General features: G+C 38.1%; 1 protein-coding gene across 1 annotated transcript; it reads right to left on the bottom strand.

The window, feature by feature from the left end:
- Positions 1-217: 217 nt before the first annotated feature.
- hspa14 (heat shock protein family A (Hsp70) member 14) lies at positions 218-16227 on the bottom strand. The gene is made up of 14 exons (XM_003227985.4): positions 16071-16227; positions 14272-14352; positions 14100-14182; positions 13205-13253; positions 12356-12449; positions 12158-12248; positions 11918-12022; positions 10561-10722; positions 8217-8372; positions 6967-7069; positions 5911-6126; positions 2857-3030; positions 1518-1588; positions 218-704 (listed from the first exon to the last, which is right to left on the bottom strand). The coding sequence occupies exons 1-14, from the start codon at positions 16125-16127 to the stop codon at positions 626-628; spliced, it is 1521 nt and encodes a 506-aa protein (XP_003228033.1). The 5' UTR covers positions 16128-16227; the 3' UTR covers positions 218-625.
- Between the last annotated feature and the right edge of the window lie 32 nt (positions 16228-16259).

Genomic DNA, 16259 nt, shown 5'->3' with positions numbered 1-16259 from the left:
CTCACATTGCCATGTTTTCGAACTGCTAGGTTGGCAGAAGCTGGAGCTAATAGTGGGTGCTCACTCCGCTCACGGGATTTGAACTTGCGACCTTTCGATCTGCATGTTCAGCAGCTCAGTGCTTTAACACACTTCGCCACCGGGGCTCTTTTTTTATTTACTGTAGTATCTATAAAATGTCTCAGATCAGGTGTTCCAAAATAAAAACTGAAGCAGATCAATATAAAACCTTATATTTTATTGCTATTCACAGTAGCAAATATCCATTATACTCTCCAATGTATATTCACAAAATATTTAATGCCACTTGGACTAAAACAAGACATTGACCTACATTAACCAGTCCCATCAAGCATATCCAGTATAAAAATCTCTTCAGTTTGTTTTGTGAGTTTGTATCTTATATACCCATGCACATATTTCCTGCAAATTCTTTCTGTGTAGCTGATCACTGAATGTGTATTTGTTGTCAGGTTTCCATTTGAGAAATGAGTGTGCAGATGCTATTTCCAATCTTCGTTCATTTATCATACTATGAAATACTGCATCTTCCATTTTAAACACTTTTAAAAAATGAATATTCATTTGAGGGAACCAACAGTCAGGAAAATATCTGGGATTCATTTTATGATGCCACTTCCACGGTAATGGCTTCACATTTTCCAGTCTCCTGATCAGTACAGGTAACATGCAGTGAGCCATCCCTAAGAAAACAAAAGAGAGGTTTATAATTCCAGTCCATAGATTGGTTATCATGCTGTTGATGACAGCTCAATTCTATCAAAGGGGATGAAAACCATCTTCAAAATTTTAAGCAACATATGTCCATTCAATGTTTTGTCACTGAAATGGGCCATATAGAAATACGTTTTAATATGGACATAGAATTTTTACAATGTTTATGTGTTTTACTTATGCTGTAACTCGTATCAAGCCACGAGAAGAGGCAGGTAAGAAATTATTATTTTATTATGACACAGCAAACAAGATAGATATGCTGGATTTCGTATCACAAAATCACAAGTCTAACACTTCCCAAGTGTCTAGGACTGTGTGATGTGTAAGAAATTATTTATTATTATTATTATTATTATTATTATTATTATTATTATTATTATTATTACTATTAAACACAGCTTCTCCTACTCCTGTATAAGAAAAATAAAACCATCCTAGTCCAGAGATGGGAGAAATCCCTCCTGCTTAGATGGCATGGCCTTATCTTCAAAACAAAGTAAATAGCAGGACACCAGAAGGAAAAAAGTAAAGTAAGATATCTCACATTTCCCAGAATGACCATTCCCACAAATTTGGAAGCAGGATCAACATTGTATTCAATGAAGAACAGTTCAAGGGAAAAACGTGTCACAATGTATAATCTTATCTATGGATGACTGCAGCATTTTGGAAACATACTCTTATCAACAAAATTTAGTAGAAATCTCACTGAATGGGATACATATTCTATATCCAATTACTATGCTGAACCACAGAAATAGTATTTTGTTTTCCAGTACCTTTTCATTGTCAGAACAGTCAGAATATCATGAAGACCACCTTCCTTGACATCTAAATCTTGAAGGACAATCTGTTAAGAAAAAAACAAGTCTTCCATTTATCAGCTACCATAACAGAAATGCAGTAAAAGTGTTTTTCAAAAATCCAAAGCAGTTCACACTGAAAATGGGGAATTTACTATGCCCAAGAAGGCTGTTCTCCTGGTCAAGAGATATCACTTAATACAGCCTAAGATATGTAAGAACATTTTGCATATTTAAAAAGGATGACTGCTAGGAGGAAGCCCCACTGGATGCAATGGAACTTCTTTCCACATCAATATGCACTAGAGCTGTGTAAAGCTTTGGAGGTTCATTTCATAATTTAGAGATTTGTATGATTTGGAGGGGCCCCTGGTGGCATAGTGTGTTAAAGCGCTGAGCTGCTGAACTTGCGGACCAAAAGGTCCCAGGTTCAAATCCTAGGAGCGGAATGAGCGCCCGCTGTTAGCCCCAGCTCCTGCCAACATAGCAGTTCGAAAACATGCAAATGTGAGTAGATCAATAGGTACTGCTCCGGCAGGAAGGTAACGGTGCTCCATGCAGTAATGCTGGCCACATGACCTGGAGATGTCTATGGACAACGCCAGCTCTTCGGCTTAGAAATGGAGATGAGCACCAGTCCCTAGAGTCGGTCACGACTGGACTTAACGTCAGGGGAAACCTTTACCTTTACCTATGATTTGTTAATACAAATTTTCAAATTACTAATCGGAACGGGACTCCCTGCGAAGCATTACGAAATGGAAGCCTCTAAAATGTTTTGGAGATTAGTAAAGATTTGTTGTTTTGGAACATTTCAAGCTGTAGGTTTTTAAAATAATTTGTAATTGAAAAAGCTTTTACAAATTCCTAAAAATCAGTAGTTGAATTAATCTGTCTGAAACTGCAGGATTGACGTCCTGCTTATGTTGTCTCATTGTGCAGAAATTCAAGGGGATACCTCTTGTAGTTTTTTTTAAATGTCCTAAAATCAATGGATGACTGAGACGTTCTGAAACTTGGCAGGCTTTAAGTCATAAATGTTGCCTAAAAATGTGACATGTTTCATCCTGATAGCCATAAAAATGATAGAGAAACAAGCCTCGAAAATTTCCCCATTGTGACTATTGTAACAAATCTTAAAACAATTACAAAGCTTTGGAGAATCAGATTACAAAATGAGACTCCTTCTGAATCTTTATGATACAAAGAGGGGGCCGCCTGAATTTCCAAATTGCTAATAGTATTTCAGTCACTTCGCACACCTCGAATATGCACATAAAACACACTGCTGAATACCCAGCATGGCTTTCTTCACCTGGGCAAATCTGCCATCTTCTTTCACCAGAGTCTTTTCCAAGGCCTCGTATAGTTCTAGGCAAACAGAGGAGTTGCTTCCCGGGGCTTGCAGAGTATGCTGCCTTCGAGCCGGCAAAGGAGTGCCTGACGGGAACACCACCATGAATTTATCTTCCCCCAACTCATCCACTGCCTACGAAACAAGGGATTTGCAGCCTCAATACTTTACAAAATGCAAAGATAACAACAACATTATTTTGGTTTGTCTATTAAAACCATAAACATTTCCATTTTACTCACGTAAAAGGAGGCAAAATCATGGTTTATTTTCTAGTCAAATCCTATAGATGTTAAAAGTACTTCTTAAACAACTGGATTGGAGGGCAGGCACACATTTAAATTTAACTAGCTGTGCCCGGCCACGCATTGCTGTGGCGAAGTGTGGTGGTATGGAGGAATTGGTGGTAGTTAATATATGTTATTTCCTAAAGCTTGTGAATACACAATATTTATGGTTGTTCCTTTTTTTTTGTCTGTTGGAGGCAAGTATGAATGCTGCAATTAGCCAGAATGATTAGCATGTAGTGGCCTTTCAGCTTCAAACCCTGGCTGCTTCCTGCCTGGGGGAATCCTTTGTTTGGGAGGTGTTTGCTGGCCCCGATTGTTTCCGGTCTGGAATTCCTCTATTTTCAGAGTGTTGTTCTTTATTTACTGTCCTAATTTTAGAGATTATATTGTTCTGTATTATCATACCACAGTAATATAGACATTTATAATCTTATATGATCTGCTTAGGCATTCTGGATTATATAGCTGTTTGGAAGGGCCTTTAGACTATACTGCCATATAATCCAGCTCAAATAAGATAATCTGTATTTTATAGGCAGTGTCGAAAAGGCCTAAGGGCCCTTCCACACAGCCCTTTATCCCAGAACATCAAGGCAGAAAATCCCACATTATCTGAGTGTGGACTCAGATAACCCAGTTCAAAGGGCTGTGCAGAAGGGCCCTAAGTGAACCCTGCTTATCCCCTGGGCGCCATTGTGGCTGGGGGGCTTGCTATGACACAAAGTGGATGGGGCCTAAAGAGGGCGGGGCCTACCCTTCTGACTGGCAGCCAGGGGGAGACCGGCTCTTCCCCTTCCCCCTTTCTAATTGGAGGTCTATGTGTTCCTGTGTATGTGAGGAGGGAGGGAAGCCCCTCCAAGAATAACAGCCCTGACAGTTGGCGCTCTCTCTCTCTACCTGCTCTTCTCCACCAGCAGGGCTCCCCCGTCAGCTGTAAACACAGTCGCCTCCCTCAGGACAAGTGCAGAGAGTAAAGGGAAAAGGGAAAGAGGGGAGCACACCATTTGGGCCAAAGGGGGGGGGTGTGAAAAATAGACATAGGTCAATCTGGCTTTTTGAGGGGGTTTTTTGATGGTCACTCCTTGGAAAGTGATTGGTCTTGTGGCCAAATTTGGTGTGATTTGGCCTAGTGGTTTTGTTGTTAACTCAGTCCTAATTATGCACATTACACACAAACACACACACACACACACACACACACACACACACATATATATATATAAAATAGATTTCAAGCATGCAATTGTGAGTTTTTGTCCCTGTAATAGATTTTGAAAAATGTGCCTTGTTGTGGAAGCAAGGGTTGGTGAGGAAGCTTAGTGGAGACATGTTTTCCCCATGATAACTCTTCCAGAAGTGAATGTCCCTTCCGAGGGGTAGATTCCTCCCACTTTCTGTTGTCTCCACTGTTCTAAACTATGAATAGTTTGTAAGTTAGATTTTTTTAACCTCGGGACTGCCTATATTGTATATCAAAGCTTCCTAAACTATGGGTCACATAACTGAATGTGGGGGTCGCAAAAGTGCATACAGACAGATTCAGAAATAATTCCCTTCAAATGTTGATTCTAAAAATCTAAGTAAGGGTTCATAAACCATGTTCAATTTAAATCAAAACCATCAGTCATCTGCCATTAAAGGTTCAAGAAGAATTTGCCAAATTATCAAACAACACAGGTTTAAAACTTGAGTTTTCTATTTTAAAAAATTAAATGGACTATGGTTTGGGGTTAGGACAGAATTTCCAACAATTTCTATAATAATAGTTATTATTAATTTTATTTATACCCCACCTTTCTCCCCGTAGGGACTCAAGGCAACTAACAATCTCACACTTAATCAAGTTTTAAAAGCACAATACAAAAGTTAAAAAAGTAAATTGTAACTGTGTTAAAAACAGATTAAAATACAATAAATACACTTAAAATGGCCTTTGAACATATTTCTGCCATTTTGTACTAAGTATTTATGTGAAACGGGGCTCTCAACATTGACAATGGTAAAATAATAATAAAAATAATAGTTTATTTTTAACCCGCTCTCTTCCCGAAGGGACTCAGGACGGTTTCCAAACATAAAGCATAAAACTGGCAAACATTCAATGCCATCAAATCAATATTTATACATTTATACATAGACATTAAAGCAAGATAAAAGACATTGGCTGGTAATATTAATCAACTCCAAAAAACGGTGAAGATGTTATATGTCCTGCAGTAGCAAATATTCAGCCAAGATTTGTTTTGTCAAAACAAACAAGCACATTCATCCCCATTAGTATGCCAATTTGTTTTCATCTTTAATAAAAGGTAAAATTATCTGTATACCAAAAGTTTTAAAATAAATTTATGATTTATTATCAGTAAAGGTTTGAGTTGTATACCTATTTATATACCTAAATACCCAGGGCCACATAAAAATTTCTCAGGTAAAAGGGGATCTTGAGTACAAAAAGTTTAAGAAGCCTAAACTCTTAAAACACAAAGGACCTCCAAAAGGAAAGCTTGAAGTCATCCTCTGTAAAGCATCTGTTGAGAGCAGATGTGGCCAAAAGGAAAACAAAGAGAATTTTCATTATTTTTCTTTATTTTTCTCTTTCCTTTGTGTGTATACTTTCTGATCTTTTTCATTGGAAAATTTTTATAAAATCTCCCGTGTGGGAGAATAACAAAGCTAAAACAGAATATTTCAGAGGGGATGACTAGTGAGCATCTCTTATTCTTACCTTCACTAAAATATCTTTCGCAGAACATTCGACAGATAGCATGTCGTCATCTAAAAAGGTATTATCTTTTCCAAGCAGGATCCCAGCTTCTATGGCAGCTCCAATCGGAATGACCTCATCTGGAGGGATAGAGTTCAGCAGTTCAACAGCTGGGAAAAGTTCTTTGATCAACTGCTGCAGTTTTGGAATGCGGCTAGATCCTCCACACAGAACGACCTAGATGACATTAAGGCATTCATGAGACAAATATCAAAGCTTACTCAACAGATAGTACTATACTGCTATAGATTTCAAAAGATTTAAATTCAAAATACTCAAAATAGGATCTTACATGCACATGTAAGAATCAACATTTCTGGCAAGGTGTATTCAATGGGTATGTGCTACAACTAGCCAAACCATTATGAGTCTACATTGCCATATAATCCAGTTCCAAGCAGATAATCTGGATTTTATATGGCAGTGTAGAAGGGCTCTGAAACTGAACCAGCAACAGTTTCAGAAAGTTTCTGGGCTCCAATGAAGTTTTTATACATAAAGAACTAATTTATTTTTTCTTCTGAGCAACAAGATTAGAAATAGCACCTTACTGCAAAGGTGCAACAAGTCTGTCTTGTCATCATCAGAAAAAGGGACATAGGCCACTGGCCCTTACAGAAAAGTTGCCCATTTACATCCCTTAAAAAAGTAACAAGCAACCACACCAGTTATTCTGCGCAACATCATTTATTAATTGTTTCTATGAAACAGTCAGCACTGTCTAGTGTTTCACATAATATATATCTTTACATAAATGCTAGGTCACCTTACTAATTTAGGTAATTTTGTTCATACCAAACTTGGTATGTTGAGGCTTACAGAAGCTTCACTGATTAAATGAAATATGTATTTTAATCGAGACTAGCAACAGGGTGAGAGCTCAGAATGGTTTTTCAAAACTTTTACTGATATGAAATAATTAATCTAAATTAGTTCTGGTTTGTGATACTCCTACATATTTCACAAAAATAAATATTCAGATGTCTTAGAAATAGAGAAAATGTTTTGTGTTGTTACCTTATGGATATCATCTGCTCGAAGTCCAGCTTGCTGCAAGAGTTTTTTGATTGCTTCTATACACTTGTGAAAAAGTGCAGAACAAATAAGTTCAAATCTGGCCCTGTTGGGATTTTTAAAAAGCAAAATAAGAAAATGCACATAGTTTCTTCTATTGGAATTTTTTTACAAGACAATGCAATACCATGCCCTGATATAATATGATCGCTATACTAGTATCCTTTCTAAGGCCCTTTCTACACTGCAATATAATCCAGATTATCAAAGCAGATAATCCACATTATCTGCTTTGACAATGGATTGTATGAGTCTACACTGCCATACAATCCAGTTCAAAACAGATAATCTGGATTTTATATGGCAGTGTAAAAGGGGCCTAAGTCAACTGAAGTAATACAACTATGCATCTATAACATTTGTTATCTCACTGCCCCTAAAATAGATGTCCCATTACTAACAAATATGAGCATGGTATATAGTCTGATGTCTATTGTACATGCTTCAAAATAAAATGCAAGATCATACTTACGTCCTTCCACTCAATCTTGCCATCATATAACAATCAATATTATGAAATAATACTATGCAGGATAATCATAGCTGCCAATTTCATGAAGACTAACCTATAAACAACTTGAATTAAGAAGGCATTTTTATTTTTTTAAGCGTAACTTGGAACACAATTGTGGAGTTTATTTATAAAATGTATCAAATCTTCAAAAATTAGGTTATTAGGGTTATTAGGTGGAGTAGAATATTACACACAGAGCAAAACTATCAAAATGTATTGAATCATTTTGGTAAGGGCCTGAGAAATTGCATTTTACAGCAAAAGAATGCATATCCTGATCACGCGTTTTTCTCCTCTTCTATTCCTACAATATGTATTCAAATAGATTTGATACCTTTTAGAAACAAGCTCCACATATTGATAGGACTTATGCTCTTCCACTCTACTCTGCCTTCATAAAAATCAATATTATGAAATAAAACCATGCAATAGAATCATAGATGTCAATTCCATAAATGTTAACCTGAAAGGGGATTTTCATTTTTTTTAAAAAAAGGGGAACTTGAACACAGCGACAAAATATTGTTTTATCACATTTATTCAAATATTATCCTGATTTACCTCTCATCTGCACCGCAGTCTACATGTAACAGGGACTATGAATGTCACCTACAGAAGCCTCACTGAAAAGTTAAGGTAAAAAGTTGGAACCCAAAGACTCCACAATATTTAAATTTACCTGGAAACATTACAATCAAAATCTAGACCCTCGTAGAGGGAATCAACAAAGCAGTTTGCACTTCCCAGCGTTGATAAAGAGTGCTTTGCAACTTCCGCGCTGTTCATGAGCTTCATCATGGCCCTTGGGTTTCCTGTCACATCATACTTGTAAGACCTGTGTGGGTTTTTAAAATATATATATATAATTACAACCATCATGGAGAATCTACAGAATCACTTGTGTATTTATTGAACCAGACTCAAAAGTGCCTTCCAATAGAAATTAAAACACAACATAAGTCTAAGAAGCATACATTCCATTAAAACACTTAACAAATTATACACCAGAAACAGCATATTACTGATCAATTTTAGAAGTTTAGAAACACTAACTGGATCCTACAATTTTGCCAAAATAGCATGCACTTGGAAACCAGCTAAAACTGTGCTTATTGGGAAGAGAGCAAGTTCTTTGGTGTTTACTTTCGATGTGATTAGGATTTCTTTTTCAAGATCAATTAACAAAGGATTTCAAAGCATGGCAATAAATGTTCATTTGCAATACAAGCTGACTCTCCCTTATCCAATATGCATGGGGCCAGATGTTTTTCAGAGTTCTTCATTTTTTAGAATACATTTATTTATTTATTTATTTACAGCATTTATATTCCGCCCTTCTCACCCCGAAGGGGACTCAGGGCGGATCACATTACACATATATTATTATTTATTTACAGCATTTATATTCCGCCCTTCTCACCCCGAAGGGGACTCAGGGCAGATCACATTACACATATAGGCAAACATTCAATGCCTTTTAACATAGAACAAAGACAAGATGAACATAGGCTCCAAGCGGGCCTCGAACTCATGACCTCCTGGTCAGAGTGATTCATTGCAGTTAATTGCAGCTGGCCTACTCTCCCGCCTGTGCCACAGCCCGGAGCCCCTATACAGTGCCTATACAGTGATAACTCGAGTTAACAATTTAATTTTAAAATGGTAGAAGCACAAAGTTGCAGCAATGAAGCACAAAACAAAGAGGTGGAAGCATCGTTTTTTCATACTGTACTCATTCTATCCTCTCTCCCTCTCTCTCTTCATGAAGCCAAACATACCAGGAGTAAAAACCTCACAAAATCACCTAACCCAATGTTCCTCAAAGCAGATAAAAGCAAAGCGGACAGCAGTCTCCCAAAGTGGACAAGGCACGGCGGCTGCTTCCTTGAAGCCCTAAATCCCTGTACTCTCACACTAGCTCTCCTTCTGGCTCTAGCTTTTAACTTTTTGTTTGTATGTCAAAGCGAAACCCAGGTTGAGTGGCAGCTTTTAGCCCAACTCTTAAATTGAAATGTTCTTAAGTTGAGGTTCTACTGTACATAGTGAATCAGGAATCAGGGTGAAGATGGCTAGATTCTACTTTTTACAAGGGATTTGTGTAAGTCATCTGTAGAACCCAGATTCCTCCCCACTTCCCTTTCCCAGTTCAGACTTAAGATTTTAGAAGAGTTGAAGCTCCTTGAGAAAAACACACTGATGTGTCAACTAATTCCTTTCCCTTAAAAATAGAAAGGGGGGGGTCGGTGCACAGCAAGAAATTTCAGGTTTTGGAATCTTTCAGATTTTTGGGAAAAGGAGATACAATCTGCACTTTTTCAAAAATGCATTTGTCAAATTGAATGGCTGTGACCTTTAAAAACTATGACACGTCATGCAAAAAGTTCACAGAACTCTGACATGTACAAACTTTGAAAACTTTCTACAGTGTTAAGTAAATGTTCAGCAGCTATTATTTCATATGCTGTGAGTGGGAGGGAGGTTTCCTAGTTTTTAAATGTGGTTTTAACTGTATTTTTATTGTAGTTTAACTTTTACATGACATAAATATTTAGTTGCTTAAAAAATTATATTCATATCTGTTGTGTTTATAAACTTTTATTACATTGTGTCATGCCATTGAACTACTATGAGGCAAGATAAAGTAAATAATAGTAATAACAACAACAATGGCCAACACACATTTTAGTGCCTCAACTGGTAGTCCTGTTTCAGAGCATATTTGACCTGGCGATTCCAAAAATGGCTCCAGTTTTCCCTGTCAGCTCTAGTTCTTGAGATACAGAACATATGCCATATGCTAGTTGCCATCTGCTTGCTCACAGAAAACCATGATAACCATATTTAAGAAACTAGAGCTGATGCAGTCTATCCAATGTACTTTTCTGAATCAGCACCTGAAATCATCGTTTTTGGTTTTTAGGACCTGTTTTTAGGAGCTAGGACACAAAGAAAAAGCTTTTTTTGTTGGTCTGTGTAATATATATTTATAAAACACTTTAAGATTTTTATTCTAGAAAGCTTACCTCTGAAATTCAGAAGCTAGATGCTGAGCTAAGGCTTCTGTGAAACAGATTCCACCTATACTGTCATCTGTGTTGGTGGAAAGGACACGGTACAGTCCACTGTTCACTTCTATAACTGTGATCGAGAGGGATGTTCCTCCAAGTTTGTAAACTAACACATTGCTTCAAATTGCAAAAAGAAAAAAAGAAATAGAATTAAGATCAATATACCCACGGCTCATCAAGATCAGTATTTGTATTAACACCAAATTATAAGAATAACCATAGCATCTTAAGAACTCGGGGCCCTTCTACACGGCCATATAATCCAGATTATCAAAGATGATAATCCACATTATCCTCTTTGAACTGGATTATATGAGTCTACACTGCCATATAATCCAGTTCAAAGCAGATAAACTCGATTTATATGGTAGTGTTGAAGGGGCCAAAGTTTAAAGTAAAGCATGAAAGAATAATTCAAGACACCATTTCAGTTGCATGGCCCCAAATGTCAATTAAAATTCATAAAACTGTTGGAAAGGAATCATTTTTTTTGCAGCAGAGATTACATATAGCAAAGCTGTAATTGCAATGTGAGCCTTGACAAACAATTTTATCTTAATATTCACAATAAATCAGTAGGATTAATGGGATAGGATGGAATGGCAACTCCAGACAAATGTTTTGATGCTATTCCCTGTGTGTAATTCAACTAGACATTGGCAGGAGCTGAGGGGAAAATTAGATCTCCAGTACAATGACATGTCACACAGTACCACAAAAATAGCAAACAAATTCTCAATCTAGAAATTACAATAGCCATTACTTTCAGAAATTTGCCATGGTCAACAAAAAGTAGGGGGGAGGGGGAAGCATAATTTCCACATTCTGGTTTCAAACCTTAGTTTAGGAGCAACATACGTCAAGTTGTTTATTCTTTGGTGGGATGCTGCTGAGATTGTAAAATCCCAAGGCAAAAAACACGTAGCAAAGGTTCTATTGAAGTAATTTCCTGGTCAAACATCCCTCAGAAAATCGATGACAGCAGAACACTTATATTCAATCATATAAAGATTCAATAATCAGGCATATGGTGGGCTGCTGATATCCATGGGGTCTGGTCCAGGACCAAAATCTGTGGATACTCAAGTTCCATTATATATAATGGTGTAATAAAACTGCTGCCTTGTATAAAACAGCAAAATCAAGGTTTGCTTTTTGGAATATTTCCAAGCCATGGATGACGAACCTGTGGATACGGAAGGCCAAGTGTACCTCTTACTCCAAAGCTGGACATTTTTACTAATGAGGTGGTCCCAATGAATCTTACCACTGTATAAATATGATTAGGGTTATACTATACATATACTGCTACCTTTTCCCACTGGGTGAATCTTGCCCAATTCCATAAGCCAGCAGAGCTGCAGATGGTTCATGAATCATCCTAAGAACGTTAAGCCCAGCTGCCACTGCAGCTTCACTGTGATAAAAGACATAATGGTTAGGGAACGGTGTATTGCTGGTTCATAAATCAGAGTCACAGGTATATAGCTTGTTGGCATCTTGATCTAGGGACAAAACTTTAAGGCTTCCATTACTTCAGGCCAATACTCACCCAAGCGCATTCTTCTGCTTCTCTCCAAAATCGAATGGGACTGTGATAACAGTGTCATTGACATCGGAACCCAAAGCTGACTGAGCAGTTTCTACATATAGAAAGAAACAATAAAATAAGTAAAAGGAAATCCTTGTATAAGACTCCTCAACACCTTTTTCAAGCATAGGAAAACCCCACTACAATGGAGCACTGCACCTTTCATCTTGCTGAAGATCAATTTTGCAACATCTTCTGGGGAAACAAGTTTTCCATCTATTTCATAGTTTAGTTTTTCATTCTTTTCAGTGATCTATAAATGAAGACAAACAGAAACAAGTGCATTGCCTTTCTTCATCCAGCCAGCAACTGAAGTTATCTTTTGACATAATCCTCATCTACATTGCCATATGAAATCCAGATAATCTGCTTTGAACTGGATTATATGTCAGTGTAGACTCATAAAATCCAGTTTAAAACAGATTATACGGGTGATCTGCTTTGATAATCTGAATTATATGGCAGTGTAGAAAGGGCCACAGATGTTCTACAATGCAAATATTTTGTAATTTGGTCCAAAAATATAATCGAGCTCCTTATCTTAAGTCACATTACATAAAAAAGTAAAGAAATTGTTTTATAGGAGTATAGCACTGAAACGCAGCAGCACATAAATATTCCAGAATGGATCCCAAGACAACAACAAACACTAAAAGATTGCTCTGACAGTCCTTAGGCCCCTTCTACACTGCCATATAAAATCCAGATTATCTGCTTTGATGATCTGAATTATATGGCAATGTAGATCCAGCCTTTGTGAGGTTCTCAGCAAACCAGATCATTTTCTAAAATGAGATATTATGAATGAAGGTTACAGATGAAGACTGGGAAATGTTTCTGAGTCTGAGAGAGGATTTAGACCCAGATATCCTAATCCAATACTAAAATCACTACACCATATGAACATTATAAAAATAAAATCTGCTATAATGCTATCACGAAAGAGGTTCAAAACACAGAAAAATAATGTCACTTATGGAAAAATAGATGAAGCTGAGTCTTACTTACTGAACATTTACTTTCTGCTATATATTTTTCAGCTTGAGGATCTCCACAACTGCCAAAACAAGAAATATTACAAGATGTCTTACAAACAAGAAAGGAAAATAAAAATCTATCAATACATTATTTTCATTGTATGGAAATTATTTTCCTGAAGTCCCACTTCAGTCCCTGGTTGAAGTAGCATCTCTCGACTTATTTCTCACAAATGATTATAAACGACAGAGAACAATGAAACAATATGCATAGGAATCAAATAGGAATCAGACTCAGAGGCAGATAGATGGAGAGTGTTCGTGTGGACTAATAGAAAAAAATGAACAAATTCGTACGCACACTGCATATATCTCAATTGTAGTGCAAGAAAGAAAGAAAAGAAAAGAAAGAACAATACAATACTTTAAATGAAGAATTTTAACCAACATAAACTTAACAGTATTTCAGTGGAAGACCCCAGGACCTTCAATCCCCTTCTGCCATGGAGGAAAACCACAATCAAAACTCCTCCAACAGATGGCCACCCAGCCTTTGTAATAAGAACAATAGCAATAATAGTAACCCGAATCCAACCCCCTTTCTGCCATGCAGGTAAAACACAATCAAAACATTCCCAACAGATGGTCATCCAGCCTCTGTAATAATAATAATAATAATAATAATAATAATAATAATAATAATAATAATAATAATAATAACAACAGAAACCCATGCAGGAAAAACACAATAAAAGCACCCCCAACAAATGGCCATCCAGCCTTTGAAATAATAAAGTGAATTTTATTTTAGAATTATTTTAGCATCTTACATTACTTGACAATAACAGTTAACTTTCATTAAACAAGCTCATTCTATGTTAAAAAAAACACACCAAATCTCTACAAAATTCAATGACTTTCCATACCTTCTCCCAAGAATTTGCTTCACTTTCACAACTGTGTTTGAAAGATTTCTCACTCTGTTTTGTTTGGCTGCCAGGCCAACAACCTGCAAAAAGAGTCATCGTAAAAGATGTTGAAACATACAGACACATTTTTCAGGCTTCTGTTGGAAAGCACAAAAACAAAACAAATTACCTCTTCATTGTCTGAAAATGCAACAACGGCAGGAGTTACTCTGTCGCCAGCATCATTGGCAACGACATCGGCACGCCCGTCCTGGGGAAAAACAACACTTGTATTCAGTTATTGTCACTGGCAGACAAATGATACACAGCTTGCAATGGTGAAAAGGATTTCAACACACAGGGAGTCCCCAAGTTACTAACAAGATGGGTTCTGTAGGTTTGTTCTTAAGTTGAATTTGAATTTAAGTAGGAATAGGTACACTTTTGAAGTGTAACTCCAGCCAAAAGATAAAATGGAAGGGTTAACACCCCTGTGGTGCATGTTTTGCTGTCTGTGTCCCTGATCAGAAGATTTCACTGCACTTTCTATCCCTGTGATAAACATATTTTGAAAAAATGGGCTTGTTGTAGAAACAAGGATTGGGGATAAAACTTCAGTGGAGGCCCCCTTTCCCCAGGTTAACTCTTCCAGGAGCGAATTTACCTTCCTTGGGGTAGATTTATTCCACTTCCATTCTCTCCAAACACAAAATTAATCTTTGCTGAGAGTGAATTAGCAGGATCCTGAGACAGGAGTCCATCCCACATTAGATGCAGCATCTAGATGCAGGTTTTCTGTTTATCCCAGATTATCTGGCGGTGGGGACTCATATATTCCAATTTAGTGTAGAAAACCTGGGATCAGGTCCTGGGATATAAGGCTTGTCTTGAAGAACCCATAGTTTGTGACACAAAAAATGAAGTTTCTGGAGTGGAACAACTACTTTCAAAGTAAATACCGCATAACAAAAAAGGAAATAACGCTTTTGAACACCAAATTTTGTTACATAACGTTATTGCTGCTTGCCAATTCCCACCCAGTAGGGCCAACAAAGGGTGAAGAATGGGATTTATAGTTCATAGATTTGGCAGAGAGGGTGAAAGACCTTGCACAACTACAACTCCCAAGTGGAGTCAAACTGCAGTCATGGCACCACACAGCCATATAACCCAGAATATCAAGGCAGGTAGATAAAGGTTTTCCCCGATATTAAGTCTAGTTGTGTCCAACTGTGGGGGTTGGTGCTCATTTCCATTTCTAAGCCGAAGAGCTGGCGTTGTCTGTAGACATCTCCATGATCAAGTGGCCGGCATGACTGCATGGAGCGCTGTCACCTTCCTGCTGGAGCGGTACCTATTGATCTACTCACATTTGCATGTTTTCGAAATGCTAGGTTTGCAGAAGCTGGGGCTAACAGTGGGAGCTCACCCCGCACCCCAGATTGAAACCACTGACCTTTCGGTCAGCAAGTTCAGCAGCTCAACGGTTTAACCTGTTGTGCCACTGGGTTATCAGTCAAGGCAGATAACCCATAATATCAGCTTTGAACTGGGTTATCTGAGAGCCCTTCCAGACAGGCTCTATATCCCAGGATGCGATCCCAGATTATCTGGCAGTGTTGACTCATATAACCAAGTTTAAAGCAGATCCTGGGATATAGGGCCTGTCTGGCTGGGCTCTAAGTCAACACTGCCATATGATCTAGTTCAACGTGGATTTTATACAGTTGTGTGAAAGGGGCCTCAGTGTATAGGCAACCCAAGGAGAGATTTGAAGCTAAACAACTAAGGGAGGCCCAGGCCCGCTCTGAATGGCACTACTTCCAGTCTCTTGTCGTGTCTCTATCACAGGTAAGGTTTGTTCAAATGGGATTCGGCTTTCCTTCTGAGGCTGTGGCGGGGATTCGAACCCTGACCCCTGGAGTCCTCCTGGCGCTCTCCCCTCGGCGCCACGACCTCGAAGAGGCTCGACACAAACCCCGTCCCGACCTTATACACTGCCGCGCAGGCGCACGTGCTGCCCAGGTGAACTCCGATGGCAGCCATGGACCCGGCTTCCGCGCTCGCTTCTTCTTCCTCCTTCCCACAAGACACCTCAGGAGAGAGCCAACCAGCCTTCCACGTCGATTTCCGAACTAGAACGCCAACTCTCACCCCTCCAATCGGAAGAGAGTGCGC

This window comes from Anolis carolinensis, chromosome 5, assembly GCF_035594765.1.
Source record: "Anolis carolinensis isolate JA03-04 chromosome 5, rAnoCar3.1.pri, whole genome shotgun sequence".
NCBI classification, from domain to species: domain Eukaryota; kingdom Metazoa; phylum Chordata; class Lepidosauria; order Squamata; family Dactyloidae; genus Anolis; species Anolis carolinensis.
The sequence above is the reverse complement of the archived record's forward strand: the minus strand, read 5'-3'. Positions and strand labels throughout refer to the sequence as shown.

Bases quoted from the DNA above. Each gene is read 5' to 3' on its own strand.
- hspa14 (XM_003227985.4), bottom strand. From the start codon at position 16,127: ATGGCTGCCATCGGAGTTCACCTGGGCAGCACGTGCGCCTGCGCGGCA. The intron at 12,023-12,157 runs GTGAGTATTGGC...CTTTTATCACAG, and splicing joins AAGCAGAAGAATGCGCTTGG to TGAAGCTGCAGTGGCAGCTG. The intron at 10,723-11,917 runs GTAGCAGTATAT...TGCAATTTGAAG, and splicing joins GATTCACCCAGTGGGAAAAG to CAATGTGTTAGTTTACAAAC.